Source organism: Leishmania panamensis (assembly GCF_000755165.1).
Source record: "Leishmania panamensis strain MHOM/PA/94/PSC-1 chromosome 11 sequence".
NCBI classification, from domain to species: domain Eukaryota; phylum Euglenozoa; class Kinetoplastea; order Trypanosomatida; family Trypanosomatidae; genus Leishmania; species Leishmania panamensis.
Window position 1 is genome coordinate 497,621 of NC_025856.1, and position 14,597 is coordinate 512,217.

Consider the following 14,597-nt stretch of genomic DNA (forward strand, 5'->3'; position numbering starts at 1 on the left):
CGCTCTCTCTTGGTTTTCTCTACGTGTGAGTATGACGCGCGCCTGCTTGTGTGTGTGTGCGCGCCTGCGCATGGACGGGGCCTGGCGCGCGGTCCGACTTACCGCACAGCGACTCTGGCGGTCGCCGTGCCGCGCTTTCCGCTTTCTCCCGACCGCCTCTCTCATACCTCCAACGGGGGCGACGGTTTGAGCCACCGACGAGGAGCGGCGCACTCCTCTTTCGAGTCGTCGTGATGCGCGGGAACGGAAGGCTGCACACGGTGGCTTTCCCGACCCATCATGGGATGTGCAGCCCACTGCTCCAACCCCCATGGGCAAGCACGCGGGGTGCTGAGCGACAGAGGGAAGCCTGCAAGAAGAAGGGTGGCGGGCACCGAGCGGTGCGTCAGCACCGTCGAGCCCGGCTGAATCGACGGCAGGTCGCACGAGCCTACACGCGCGGACGCGACTGACGTGGACACTCCGTGCAAACTTCTTGCGTACGTGTGGACGCGCCGAGACGCAGATGTTTCTTCTTCTTTCGCCCCCTCCCCTCTCCGTTCTTTAGTCTTCTCTTCTCGTTGACTTCTCTTCCCCCCGGGTCAGTAACGCCAGTACGCCAGCACGTGCGAAAAGGAACGGGGAAAAGCAACGCGTGGGCGGTGTGCGTGAGGTAGCGCCCTCCCTCCCCCCTCCTCCACGCGCCGAAGGGCGATCGCGTCTCCCGCGTGTTTGGGCGGAGCGGCCCGCCTTCACGAGAGTGCAGCGTGGGCGACTCTTGAGCACACGTGTTCACCCCTCTTTCTCGGCGCGTGGGGGCTATTCCCCCTTCTGCTTGTCTCCGCGATGCGACTAGGCGCGGTGTGCGTCACGGCCTGCCCCTGCGGGGGATGGCGGTTGGGGAGGACCGAGAAAGGCTGGGCAGGTAGCTGGGGAGGCGAGGACGCCGCCCGCTGCGTTCGTCCCTCCCTGCCTCAGCTACGTGCTTCTCCTTTCCGGCCCCAGAAAGTTCAATGCGGATCGCCCCAGATGCGTTTTTTTTCCTACTCAACATCAACGGTCTCCTCTCTTGCCGCACCCCCTTTTCCTCTCCCCCTTTTCCTATTGGCGACCCACTGGCATCCTGTCTTCTATCTCGCTCTGCGTGCCGCTTCCACAACTCTTCCCTGTTGGTGTATCCACCCACCCCTCACCCCCTCTGCTATGCTGCCCCCGCACTCCCCAACGCCAAAGTTTGACATCACGGCATAGTTCGCGAAGCTCGCACACACCGACAAAGCTGCCCGAGGGAACACACGCCCCACTCTTGCTTTGGGCTTCCCCCTCCCCGCAAACCCCTCATATACAGCGAAGGGCTACAGATCGCGCCTGCTATTAGTCGCGCTGGCACGGATCTCAAAGACATCCGGAGTGCGCGGCTATTCGCTGACGGCGACGCTGCACATGCCGGCAGTGGGCCCGTTTCTCTCACTCGCTAGTCCTGCCGCCCCCCGCTCTCTTCGCGCCTCTTGAGCCCTCTCTCCATCTCGTGGTTCTCGAGGCTCAGCGTGTTGTCTTCTCACTGTTCCTACGCGATTGTTTTTCACAACTAAGTGCTGACAGGTGTGGCCCCCGGCGTTGTTTCTCAGCGGAGAGCCTCTGGCCAGCACCCTCCACCCTTGTTGATTTTGCTTGCTCTTTTAACTTTGTTCTTCTCCCCTTACCCCTTTCACTTCTCTCCGTAGGTTGGGCCGCGTCGCTTGAGTACCCCTCGGCGGGTCATTGTTCACTGTTACTGCTTGTTTTTCCTTTCCTTTTTGCTACTGCCGGCATTGGGGATCCAGACAAGCCCGCTCACCCCCCTCACGCACGTGTGCGCTCGCGCTCCCCGCCATCCTCTCTGCTTCTCTGAGCCAGGCGTCTCGTTTCTGCGCACGCGAGAGTGTGTTGCTGTGCGGTGCTGGCGCTGCGTCTGTTTCACCTTTGCGGTTCTTTTGTGAGTGTGCGTGTGCGTCGCCCCTCTTTTCTCCTGCGTTTGGTGAGGGCTCGTCGTCTTTCGGCCGGTGTCTGCCGCTGCTCGCGTGCGCGTGTGCTGCGGTAGCCTTCCCGTCTCCCACCTCTCCTCTCCACCCGCCGAGCAGACATACCTGCCCCGATACCCAAGGTCGTGCCGCGCAGGGGCGAAGTGCTGCGGAGTGTTCGCTTTCTTCTAGCACTCGCTCCGTCGTCTTTGCTGCTGTGCGCGTACGCTCTCTGTGTCTCCGAGCCTCTCTGAGCCTGTCTCTTGCACCATCCAGCTGCGGTTCTCCCCCTTTGCCTGGCCACCAACGCCTCTTATGTTATTGCGCTTGTCATCCCTCCTAGCCGTGGCCGCTTTGCTGAGATCTCAGAGTCAGACGCTTCATGCCCTTGGTGCATCACAGGACGACTTCATAGGGCGCACTCTTTTCTCTCTCTCTCTGTCGGCTACATTACTGGCGCCTGCGCCACTCTTGAGGGCGTGTGTTGACCTCCTTGGTCTTCCCTCCTCTTCGTTCCCCTCTTCTGCTCACTTTTTGTGTTCTCTTTGTAGTTTGATTTGCTGCTCACTGTTTTGGCGCTCTCTCCGCTGCCATCGAGTCCCTTCACTGGACGCTTGCCTGCTGGCTCGTGCGCCGGTTCGCTTTCCTTTCGCTCTCTTTCGCCCCTCTCGTTTGCGCGTGCGTTGTTGTTCTTCGCGTGCGTCACTCTCTTCCCTTCCCCCCCCGTCTGTAGCCCTCAGCCTGGGTGAACGCCCGCGTCTCTGTGTTTGCCTTTGAGCGGTGCACTTCTCTTTTGTGCCTGTGTGGGGCAGCGTGCCCGCGCAGCCTTTTTGCTTCTCTCTGCAGGTGAGCCCCCCGTCAACGAGCGCAGCCGCCGGCGTGATCGCTGTCTCTCTGCCTTGTTCCTTTGCGTCTTTGCGGCTTTGTTTGCTCCCCTCCGCTCCCCCCTCCCTTCAGCTCGGTTCGGTTGTGTACCGCCAGGTGGAGCGGATTGGACCGTGCGCTGGCCGGTGTGTAGTCAGTGCGACACGTTGGCTCCCTCTCATCGTGCCACGGAGAGCGTCAAAAGACCCCCCCCCCACACACTAGCAGCCACCCCTGCTCGCGGCGAGCAACTGCGCGCGTACCGCGGTGGCCAAGCAAGCTGATAGCTGCAGAATACGGCTAGACGCGATGAACACCAACGGCGGCACCACCGCCCCAGCAATGTCGGCGCCATTTGCGGAGAGTAGTCATGAGAGGACGTCGTCCGAATACTCCGAGGGCTCCCCGGAGCATACCTGCCAGCAGCAAACGCACCAGAGATCACGCGAAAAGGGGTTGTGCCAGCAAAGAGAATGCTCCAATGCGTGGCGAGTACCGAGCCTTGAGCACGTGGAGCTGAATGAGCTGGACGAGAGCAGCGGCAGCGGTAAGACTCACAAAGGCGGCGGAGGGGAGTACAACGTATACATGCGCGCAGTCGAGGCGCAACGCTGCTCGAGCATGTCCGCATCGTGGCAAGGTAACAACAGCACCTTCTTCAGCCAGCTGGGCGTAACACTGAAGCGGATGCTGATCTTACAGACCCGCACCCCCGTCGCGTTTGCGTGCGAGCTGCTGATCCCGATCATCTTTCTTCTCGGCTCCATTATCCTGTGGCTTATCATCAAGAGGGACTCCATCCCGGCGACTGACTACTTCAGCATGAGTGGAGAGTCTGCCACGGAGCTCATACTGGCGCGGACGCCGAACATGCTGTGCTACAACATGACGCTCTCAGGTGGTACTCAAATCGCGGCTTTCCCGGAGTGTGGCGACTTCGTCAAACAGTTCGCGTCACCACCGATGCTGTTGTGCGCTGAGAACAACATCAGCGGCCCCCCGGTTGGCCTCTGCGTTATGGAAAGCTTCGCTCTTGAGGCTTACTTTTTAGCGCGCAGCTACGTGCCACTGGGCACGGCGCCTGTGCCGTCGCTGGATCAGATGATCCTGCTGCAGTGGGTATGGCGCCTCTTCTATCAGCTGGGTGGTTCCAAGTTGATTCGTGACAAGACGGTGGACTCTGCTATGTTCTCCAGCGGCACCCTCTACTTTGCGCCGAAGTCCAACGCGACAGACGTGCTTGTTGATTACCTCCAGCGCACATCCACTTACTTCAAGTATGTCTACGGTGGCACCCTCGCCACGGAGGATGCGGCGGAGGCGACGGTCAAGGAGCGCACCGCGCACGACCCACCCAACTGGGGCATCGTTCAGGTGGGTACCTTGGCTGCCGACGACTTCAATGTGGCCATCCGCCTGAACGCGACGGCGCTGCCTCGGACGAGGAAAATCCTTGCAGAGTTCTACGTTGGCGGTGTGGAGAAGAACGGGGCGGCCATGTATATCCTCTCTGGCTTCACGACGCTACAGCAGACCGTGTACCAGTACTTCCTGGCAGAGGTGGCCCGCACGTCAAGGACGCCAGCGAGTAAGCTGGTCATGCTTCCCGCGCCGACACGCGCCTTCGTGAGTGAACAGTTCCTCGCGTACGGCGGGCTGTTTGTGCCGCTTATCCTCGTGCTCGGCTTCCTGTACCCGGTGTCGCAGATGACAAAGCGCGTCGTGCTGGAGAAGGAGCTGCGCTTGCGAGAGGCAATGCTGATCATGGGGTTGTCAGAGGCAGTTATGTACACGGCGTGGTTCCTGATCTACCTGGTGCAGTACACGTGCGTCTCGCTCATCATGGCGATTCTGCTGCGGGTGACGTACCTGAGGAAGTCGAACATGGGCATCGTCTTCTTTCTGCTCTTCTTGTTCTGCCTTTCCCTCATCACGTTGTCGTGGCTCATGGCGGCGCTCTTCAACAAGGCGCGCCTGGCGTCCATCTTGGCGCCGCTCATTTACTTCGCCATGGCAGTGCCGCTCTTCGTTGTTCAGGATGTGCAAAGTGCCGCGCAGATTGGTTTCTCTTTTCTTTCGCCATCCGGTCTCGCTGCTGGCATCAAGCTGGTCCTCATGCACGAGCTGAGCGGTGGCGTCACTTCCTCGACCTTCGCCTACTTCCGTGATTCGCCGAATATGCTCGTGGTGACCTCTATCTTGTTTGCGGACTTCTTCATCTACCTCGTGCTGATGCTCTACCTGGACGCTGTTTTGCCGAAGGAGTGGGGCACGCCGAGGCACCCGCTCTTCTTCATCATCGGCCCGGTGCGACTGTTCTGCTGCCGCAGAGGTGCACCTCAGTGCTTCGATAAGGACGGCCGAGCCGAGGATGGCGTGTTCGAGGAGATCGGCGACGACGACACCAACTACGCAGTTTGCATCGCCGGACTGCGCAAGAAATACCGTCGCGGCGGCAGGACGTTCGTTGCGGTGAACAACCTGTACTGGGGGATGCGCGAGGGCGAGATCTCGGTGCTGCTGGGGCACAACGGCGCCGGCAAGACGACGACGATGAACATGATGACGGGGATGGTATCGGCCGACGCGGGCGACTGCTACATCTACGGCTACTCTGTCCGTGAGGAGCGGCAGAAGGCTCGCCAGCAGATCGGCTACTGCCCGCAGCACAACATCCTGTGGCCGGAGCTGACGTGCTACGAGCACCTTTGGTACTACGCCGCGGTGAAGGGCTTGCGAGGTGCGGCGCGGGAGGAGGCGATCTCGCGCATGCTCGCTGGTGTCGACCTGGAGGATAAGCGCGATTACCGCTCAAAGATGCTGTCGGGCGGGATGAAGCGGAAGCTGTCTGTGGCGATTGCGTTTGTTGGCGGGAGCCGCCTTGTGTTCCTGGACGAGCCGACTGCCGGCATGGATGTTGGCGCGCGGCGACACACCTGGGAGCTCCTGCGAGCCATGGCCAAGTACCACAGCATCCTGCTGACGACGCACTTCATGGACGAGGCCGATCTGCTGGGTGATTCCATCGCCATCATGAGCAAGGGTCGCCTGCAGTGCGCGGGCAGCAACATGTTCTTGAAGACCAAGCTTGGTGTTGGCTATGTGCTGACCCTCTCCGTTGTCGCCCATGTTGATCGGCCGGGCATTATGAGGAAAGTGATGAATCACGTGCCGTCAGCGACGCAGCTTGGATCCGGTGCGGGTGAGATGGGCTTCCGGCTGCCGATGGGTGCCAAAGCAACATTCCCCACTCTGCTGGCCGATATTGAGGACTGCAGCTCGCAGCTCGGCATCAACGCTTACAGCGTCTCTGCTACGACGCTGGAGGAGATTTTCATCCAAATTGTGCAGCAGGAGGATGCCAAAGAGGGGGTGAAGGGGACTCGGCAGTACTCGTCGACGCCGTACGGCGAGTCGACACTACTGGCTAATGAGGCCGGTGCGGGTGCCACTAGAGACCCCATCGACGCCCTAGTCAGCCCCAGCGCCGTCGACAGTATTTGTAAGGAACCAGCGCGGCCGTCGGATGTGTGGAATGTCGACCTCATCAGAAATGAGTTTGCGATCTTTCACAGTCAGTTCAAGGCGATGCTATGGAAGCGGCTCTGGAACGGCTTGCGGGATCGCCGCACGCAGTTCTTCCAGGTGGTGTGTCCGGTGCTGTGTGTGCTGCTTGCGATGTTACTCATGCTCATCAAGTTATTTCAATCCCCGGCCATCACGCTCTCAAGCGATCTGTACGGCACGCAGGTCGAGATCGACGTGGCAGGATGTGCGTCGGCGATGAACTTGACCATACCGTTTGGGTCGATGACCACGACGGTGCAGCCGCCAGGCGTGAACTCCATTTCATTGCTTTCGGCCTACATGCTTGAGACGTACAACACTCACGAGATGGAGAGGTACAGCGGCCTGGCGTGCAACGACACGACGAGCTTCCCTGCGCCCGGTACGGCAGCCTCGGGGGTGATCTACAACAGTTCGGCACTGCATTCCCCGGGGATTGGCCTCTTCAATCTTTACAACGGCTACTACATGGCGGAGCGCGGCAATAACGCCAGTGTGATGACCACCGTCGTCCACACGATGCCAAGGACGAAGACTGAGGACGACCTCGTGGCGTGGGTCTACTCCCTTATCATCTCCATCGTCATTATGATCCCCTTTACGCTCATTCCGTCCACATTCGTGTCATGGATTGTCAAGGAGCGAGAGTGCAAGGCGCGGCATCTGCAGAACGTGTCGGGGCTCTCCTTCTTCATCTACTGGCTCACGAACTTCTTGTTTGATATCTGTTGCTATATTATCACGATGTTCCTTGTCATCATCGTCTTCGCCATCTTCCACCGCGAGGAGTATATTGGCAAGAGGGCTGTCGGTGCCACCATCGTGCTTTTCTTCCTCTATGGCCTATCCAGTGTGACCATGGCGTACGCCGTCAGTTTCCTCTTCAAGGAGCACTCCACAGCACAGAATGCCGTGACGATAGTTAACTTCATCACCGGCTTCCTCCTGGTGGTCAGTGTGTCGATGCTCTCCGTGGTGCAGTCCACGAAGAAAGTGGCCGACAAGTTACCGTGGTTCTTCCGCGTGGTGCCGAGCTTCTGCGTCGGCGAAGGCATAAGCAATCTCGCGACCTTGAGGATAGAGGAGTCACTGGGCACAACGAAGACACCGTGGTCCATGTCAGTGGTGGGCTGGCCGTGCGTGTACATGGCGATCGAGGTGCCCATCTACATCTTCATCACTCTCTTCATCGATTACCCCGGACGCCGACAGCATGCTGAGCAGAGTTTCCACAACCCCGACTCCGAGCCGGAGATTATTGAGGGCGAAGACGAGGACGTTGTGGCGGAGCGCAACAGCGTGCTTCACAGTAGCGAGCGGCAGGGAGACCTCGTGCAAGTGCTGAACCTTCGGAAGGAGTACTCCAACGGCAAAGTGGCGGTGCGCAACATCACTTTTGGAGTCCACCCCGGCGAGGTGTTCGGCTTCCTCGGCACGAACGGTGCCGGCAAGACAACGACGATTTCCATTCTCTGTCAAGAGTTCAGCCCCACAAGCGGCCACGCCTCGATCTGCGGCAACGACATCGAGACGGATAGCCGCGAGGCGCTGCGGTGCATCGGGTACTGTCCGCAGTTCGACGCGTGCCTGGACCTGCTGACGGTGGAGGAGCACCTGGAGCTGTACGCGGGTGTGCGGGCCATCTCGTACGAGTCTCGCACGCGCACGGTGAGGGAATTGCTGAGCTTATGCGAGCTGACAAGCTACAAGGATACCCTGGCGCGTGAGCTTTCCGGCGGCAACCGGCGCAAGCTGTCCGTTGCTGTGTGCCTAATCGGCGGGCCACGAGTGGTGTTCCTCGATGAGCCGTCGGCTGGCATGGACCCCGTTGCGCGGCGCGGGTTGTGGACTGCCATCGAGACCGTGTCAGACAACTGCGCCATTGTGCTGACGACGCACCACCTGGAGGAGGTGGAGGCGCTTGCGCATCGCGTGGCGATCATGGTGGACGGCACTCTGCGGTGTATTGGTAACAAGACGCACCTGAAGAAGAAGTTCGGCACGGGCTTTGAGGTGACTATACGTATCCGCTCTGACGATGAGGAAGTGAAAGAGGCGATTCAACGCTTCTTCGAGGCGAAGTTCCCTGGCTCCTCGCTGCGTGAATACCGTGCGCGCCGCTTCACCTATGCGCTGCCCGGAAGCATGAAGCTATCGAGGATATTCAAGCTTATGGAGGAGAACGCCTCCGAACTGGGGGCGACGGACTACAGCGTGTCGCAGACCTCGATCGAGCAGGTCTTCCTGCAGATTAGCGACGAGGCGGAGCGGCAGCACGAGGAGGAGGAGGCGGAGCGGCAGCACGAGGAGGAGGAGGCGGAGCGCCTTGCCTCCACGGAGAAGAGGTGCTGCGCGTGCTGCTGCTAGTGTGGTGGTGTCTTGGAAAGGCGAGAGGGCGAGGTGGAGTCGAGGCTGCCGTAGTCGTCGTCTGTGGCGGCGTGGGGGAGGTTTGGAGGGGGAAGGGGGCGAAGTGGACTGTGTCTTGTCTTTTTCTTTGAACACTGTAGGGGCGCGGAATGGCCCCAGGCAAGGCCGGTGCCGAAGACTACAGCGCTCTTCTCCCATCCAGCCCTCGCCGCCACCGTGAGCGCCATGTGCGCCGCACGACTCACTGCCGAATTTTGTTTCTGCGCCTCCGCCCTGCTTTCCGCTTCTCGGTTTCCATCTCAACAGCCCTCTTTTTCCTCCTCGTTGCATGGCACCGTTGCGTGAACGCCATCGCTCCGACTGCTATGCACAACGCTGGTGGCGACCCCGTTCACTGGCTCTGTGTTTTTCATTTTGCTGCCGCTGTGTGATGGTCCTCCCGCTCTCGTTCTTTTTTTCCGTGTGCGAGATTTAGCCAACTCGAGCGAATTCCGTCAAAATTTTATATCGCTGCACGCATGCGCTCCAACGTGTATACGCACGTGTGCGCGCCACTATTTCCGTTTGCTTCTCCAACGGCGCCTCCTTCCTTTACTTCTCTCTTGCGTGTTTTTCTTTTGGGTTACTCTCGCCTCTTCTCCTGCCCGCCTCAACACACCCGCCGCAAACTCCAATCACACCAGCGACCACGTATAGTTGCTCAACCGTACGTACCCACGTTGTTGTGTGTATACGGCAATGTGTTTCTCTATGTGCTCAACTGTGTATTAGTTTGAGTCTGCGTTTTTCTTTTGTGTGTGTGTGCGGTGCGGTGCTGTGCGGTGCGTTATGCGTTCGGCCTTTAGTTCCGATCATCATTAACGGCGGGGACTCGACCTTTTTTATCGTTCGCTGAAAGGCGAAGGGCCCACTTGACGGTGGCTGTTTAGCGTCTTTTATGGTTTATACGTTACCTGCTTTATTGTGCCTCTTTGGTGTCTTTCGTAGTGTTTTACGAGGAGTTTTTGACGTTACTGCTGGGCAATCTTCGCCCACGACAGATGGCGGATTGCGTGTGTGTGGATATGGCCGGCGCCGTTCTTTGCGCCCTCACTCTCTTAGTGCCCTAGCGGGTGCTGTGCGTGGTGCGGACGGTCTGCCGATAATGTCCTCATGCACCGCTCCTCTTCCTTACCCTTTCTGCAGTTAATTTCTTTCACGTCACAGCGTGGAGGACTGGAATAGGCGTGTGAGGGTGCGCGGGCGTTGTCTACCGTGTCTTTCCCTCTACCAGCCGCAGTCCTCTTTTCTTATGGATTTTTACTTAAGTAAACGAGAAGGCGTAATTCGAGCAGACACAGGCGTAAACGAATCACTGCAACGGAAGGGCCCCCATCATAGCACGCCGGGAATCCCCCCTCGCTAACCGTGTACAGGAGTGCCAGTAGTGCCAGCAGTGCCGTACAAGGCGGATAACGCGGGCCCGGTGGAGAGGTTCAAAGCCCCAGAGACCACAGGTGAACGGCGCATAGGAGACAATCTTCTCTCATTCCCGTTCTCTCGTGCACTTCGTTCACTTTGGTTTTCGTTTTCCTTCACCCACTTTACTATGGCTTGCTGGTGCCGCTAAACCTTGCTGCCGACGCTCAGAACTGTGGTGCGTTACACTCACCTCGGAGTGTGCGTTAGCAGCGCTGTCGATGTCGCGACAGTAAAGTGAATGAAAAACACGAGGTGCTCAGCTCCACCCGCACTGTGCCTACTACGAGTCTACTTCGCCTTTACCTCGCCCATTTTCTTTTTGTCTTCAGGCGCCTTTTTCGGCGTGCTGTACTGCACCTCCCACATGTCGGAATGGCGCGCCCTTTTCCTTCCCCCTATACAAACCTAAAGGGCGTACGTGCAACATCCTTGCGCATTTCACATCCTACTCCGCAACCAAACAGCGTCACAGCAACGGTGGACTCACCCACCCCTCTTGCCAGGCTACATCGTGTGTTGGCGAACACTGGTTGGTCACACGAGGTATTGTCCAGATTGGTTTGTACAACAGTGCAGCAGCAGTGATGCTGCGCGTTGTAGGCTAACGGAGTCTGCTCGCCCCTCCCTCCACTGGCAACGGCGCCCAGAGTAGACGGGGTGAGAAGGAGGTTGTGTCTCATCGGCAACAGACCGTATAGTACAGGGGGAAGGAAAGTGCCCGCCAGTGTTCATATCCTGCGGTTATATTTCCTGTTTCTCCCCTGGCGCTTTCGCATCTTTCTCCGTGGATGTAGTGAGTGGCAGACACGCTCGTTTGACAATCTACTCAGCTGATGACCTGCACGTCAGTGCGTGTCCGTGTAGGATTCTCGGTGCGGCGCGCTGCTTCAGAGCGTTTCGCTGTGCGTTTTTCGTTTCTCTCAAACTCTCGCTTTCATTTTCACCACAGACAGACGCGCCCTGAGCGAGCAGGAAAGGAGGCGGCAACCGTGAGGGAAAGGACATCATGAGGAGGAGACAAGAAGAGCAACAAAAGGGGTTGGGTAGCGCTGATGGTGGTGGTCGAGGAGCACAGACACACACACACAACACGCATGCGTTGTACGAGACGTAAGAAGAAGCGATCAAATCTATCGTTGAAAGCAACCACCCACGCTAAGTAGGAGCAAACGCAGCGGGAGGATAAGAGGGACGTCCCTCGTCTCTCTGTACGTTTGGTTCAACTTTTCCCCTTTCCTTTCACATATCAAGTCTCACACGCTTGTTTATTATTCACTGTTGTTGCATAGCGCTCTTCTCTGCTTATGTGGTCGCTCCATTATGACAGCGGCTCACTCTCTCCCTCCATTCTCTTCTCTTTCCCTCACACACGTGAGATGAGTGTCGTTGTGAACGCCCATTGATGTACTGACGGTTGTATGTCGTGCTGCCTCTTGGCCTCCCCCTCCCTCTTCCTCTCTCCGCTTTCTCCCCTGCTGTGTTTTGTTGTTGTTGCTTTCTCGCATGCTCGTTCTACCCACGAGTGTCGCCTCTTTTCCATGCCGCGGGTGTGTGTGCTTGCGCGCGCGCGTGTGTATACGTGTGGATTCGCGGGCCTTGTTGATCTCCTGCACGAGGGAGGTCAAGAAGAGCACGCGTGTGTGCCCCCGTGGCAGTATAAACGCCGCCTCGTACTTCTCTTTCCTTAGATGTGCGAAGTTCTTGTCGTGTATCTTCCTCTGCGAAATTCTCCACTTAAGCCTGTTCGCTGCGGCCTCTGTAGCCATCACCGATGGGCAGGTGATCGGTGCGACTGCGCCGCACCCTTTACCACAAACACCCGGCTGTTCCCTACCTAGTCAATCGCCGTACGTGCTGTCCCGCTCTTCTTCTCCAACCCACACTCTTCTTTCTGATGTGCGCCGTATGTTTTCACAATGCACCGTGTTGCTTCTTCTATTCCCCGGGCGCCCACGTTGCCAAAGCTCTCAGACATCGTCGCCAACATCGCGGAACCTGTGCTGCTGCTCACGTCACATCACATCGAAACAACACTAGAGAGCCCCAAGAAGAAGGATACCAGCACAACTGACAAAGACGTGGGCCTCTTTCAACCTCGATTGCGCACCACCACCACCTCAGATCATTTTGGTCTACTCACATCTGGCGTAAGTGGAGGCGTCGTGCGCACAGCCTCTTCGACCCTTGTCTCATATGTCTGCACATGCGCACGCTCATTGTGGTGGTCATTGGCGCATTAACGAAACGGTCATCCGAGCGTGCGGACGTGAGGGCAGAGTGACACAACCATTACACAGTCCTCGCCGTAGTGAGCGCTGCACGGCGCCTGCGCACGTGAAAGTTGCCAGTGGAACGGAGCGTGGGTGTGAGCGTGGCCAAGCGTGCTGTGCGGCATTGACGCGCTGCCATATGTATTCCCCTTTTTTCCCCTTTCTCAATCATTGTTGTCGTGCTTTGCGTACTGGCGACGCACCGTGTTGCCTTTCGCTGTGCTTGTCGCCTTCGTTCATTGCGCTGCTGCTGGCGGCTCCCTCCGTTTTGTTTTACTGCCGCTGTCGCGGTGGTGGTGCTGCCTGGCGTGGCATCCTCTCCCCCTATTCTTGTTTCCCCGTCGCTGCGTTGAAACTCGCAAGACTAGGCATCAATCATGTATAACCCTGACAGCTTTAAAGGCTCGAAGCAGGAGAAGTCCACTTATCTCTTGATGAACACAAGTGTCCCTGTCACGGCTGATTGTGTGAAGCTCTCCATTACCCAGGATGCACCGCACGAGCCCCTTGACATGGTGAAGCCGACCCAGGGCGAGAAGGTGGCTGATGGTGACCAGTACGGTACATTGAAAGCTGATGTGAGTTGGCACGCTGCAGGGCTGCACATGGAGCCTCCTGTGTCTGCTGTTGCGGCTAACGAGACATCGCACGAATTCGCTGTCCACAACGAGTGGCACGAGGATGGGGACGGATCAATAGAGCAGCTGGCAACTGCCGTGCATCCGCTGGGCGGCACCGAGGCATCCAACCGAAGTTGGTACTCACCGATGAAGCGGCGCTCCGGCATGGGTGCGATGCGTCGCAACGCAATGACGACCCGAATGGTGAACTTTACCGAATTCGACATGGGTGACTTTGGCAGCCTCGGTGACGATCTCTCGCCGAGCTCCAGTAATTCCTGCCGCACATCAGAGGGCACCGCTAGTAGCAGCAGTGGGAGCGCTGGGCTCCCAGCCGATAGGGAGAGCTTCGGTGGTGCGTCCAACAGGCTTTCGCGCGCTTCTTTTGTCTACCAGCTGCTCGCTATGATAGAGCGGTCAGCCCGAGACCTATGGCGGCGCAGGCTGGACCTTCTTGTAGACATCGCCGTGCCTTTAACCTTTATGGCCGCGTCCATTGCCTTGTGGGCCATCTGGGGCACGGAGTACACGGAGGAAATGTCGTACTTATCCCTGAGCTTGGATTCTGACAACGTGGGTGCGGCCGGTCTTCATGCGCCTCTTCTTCACGACTTCACATGCATGAAGCAGCCGGACGGGACGCCGGCGGTTGCCGAGTTCATGCGATGCATGCCCATGAACTATACCATCTGCAATCCTGTTACTGAGAAATGTGAGACCCACAGCGTCATTAACTTTATCTGCGACGGTGACTCCAGCATGCTTCCGCTGCCCGCGGACTACGAGATCTGCCGTGTCTCTTACGAGTGGGAGCCATTGATCACAACCAGCTTAGGCAGCTACTGGCGATGGCTTTCAGCCGTCCCAACCCTTGACGTGCTCATCAGTCTCCAGTGGACGGCGTTGTCTGCTTACCGCTTCATTCTGCCTTTCCTTGTGCAGTCCATGACCGGGGTTAGCACGAACACCCGCTACAACGCGGTGCTGTGCAGCGGAGACCTGTACTTTGTAGGCGAGCATAGCGTGACATCAGAGCTAATCGCTTACATCAACACAACGTCTGCTCTCTTTCAATATGTGACGGACTTCAATGTGTACAGCAGCGTCGCGAACGCGCGCAGCGCTGTGAAGCCCGGTGGGCGCGTATGGGCGATTGTGGAGCTCCGTTCCTCCAGTGCGCAGGGACTTGACATGGTGCTGCACATGAACAACTCGGCTTTGCCATCGTTTGCGACCACGTACGATGACTCGTACAGCGGTGGTGTGCTGTTCGATACGGCGGAGCTCTACCTACTGTCCGGCTTCAACACACTGCAACAGCTCGTGTCTGAGTTTTACCTGAACAAACTCCACAGTGCACAGTTGAATGTCACACAACTGATGGTAGCCGCCGCTACTCCGGAGTACGATCGTGTGCCGCTTATGGCGCAGGCTCGGCAGGTGCTGCCGCTGATTTATTCACTTGCGTT

The 14,597-nt window shown here is 58.2% G+C and overlaps 2 protein-coding genes across 2 annotated transcripts; both read left to right on the plus strand.

The window, feature by feature from the left end:
- Window positions 1-3,431: 3,431 nt before the first annotated feature.
- On the plus strand, window positions 3,432-8,777 carry ABCA2 (ABC transporter, putative; the record flags this gene model as incomplete). The annotated part of the gene is made up of 1 exon (XM_010698663.1): window positions 3,432-8,777. One exon carries the CDS (start codon window positions 3,432-3,434, stop codon window positions 8,775-8,777), a length of 5,346 nt encoding a protein of 1,781 aa, XP_010696965.1.
- A 4,108-nt stretch (window positions 8,778-12,885) lies between these two features.
- Window positions 12,886-14,597, plus strand: ABCA3 (ABC transporter, putative; the record flags this gene model as incomplete). The annotated part of the gene is made up of 1 exon (XM_010698664.1): window positions 12,886-14,597. A coding segment is annotated over one exon (1,712 nt), but the record flags the coding sequence as incomplete, so codon positions are not given.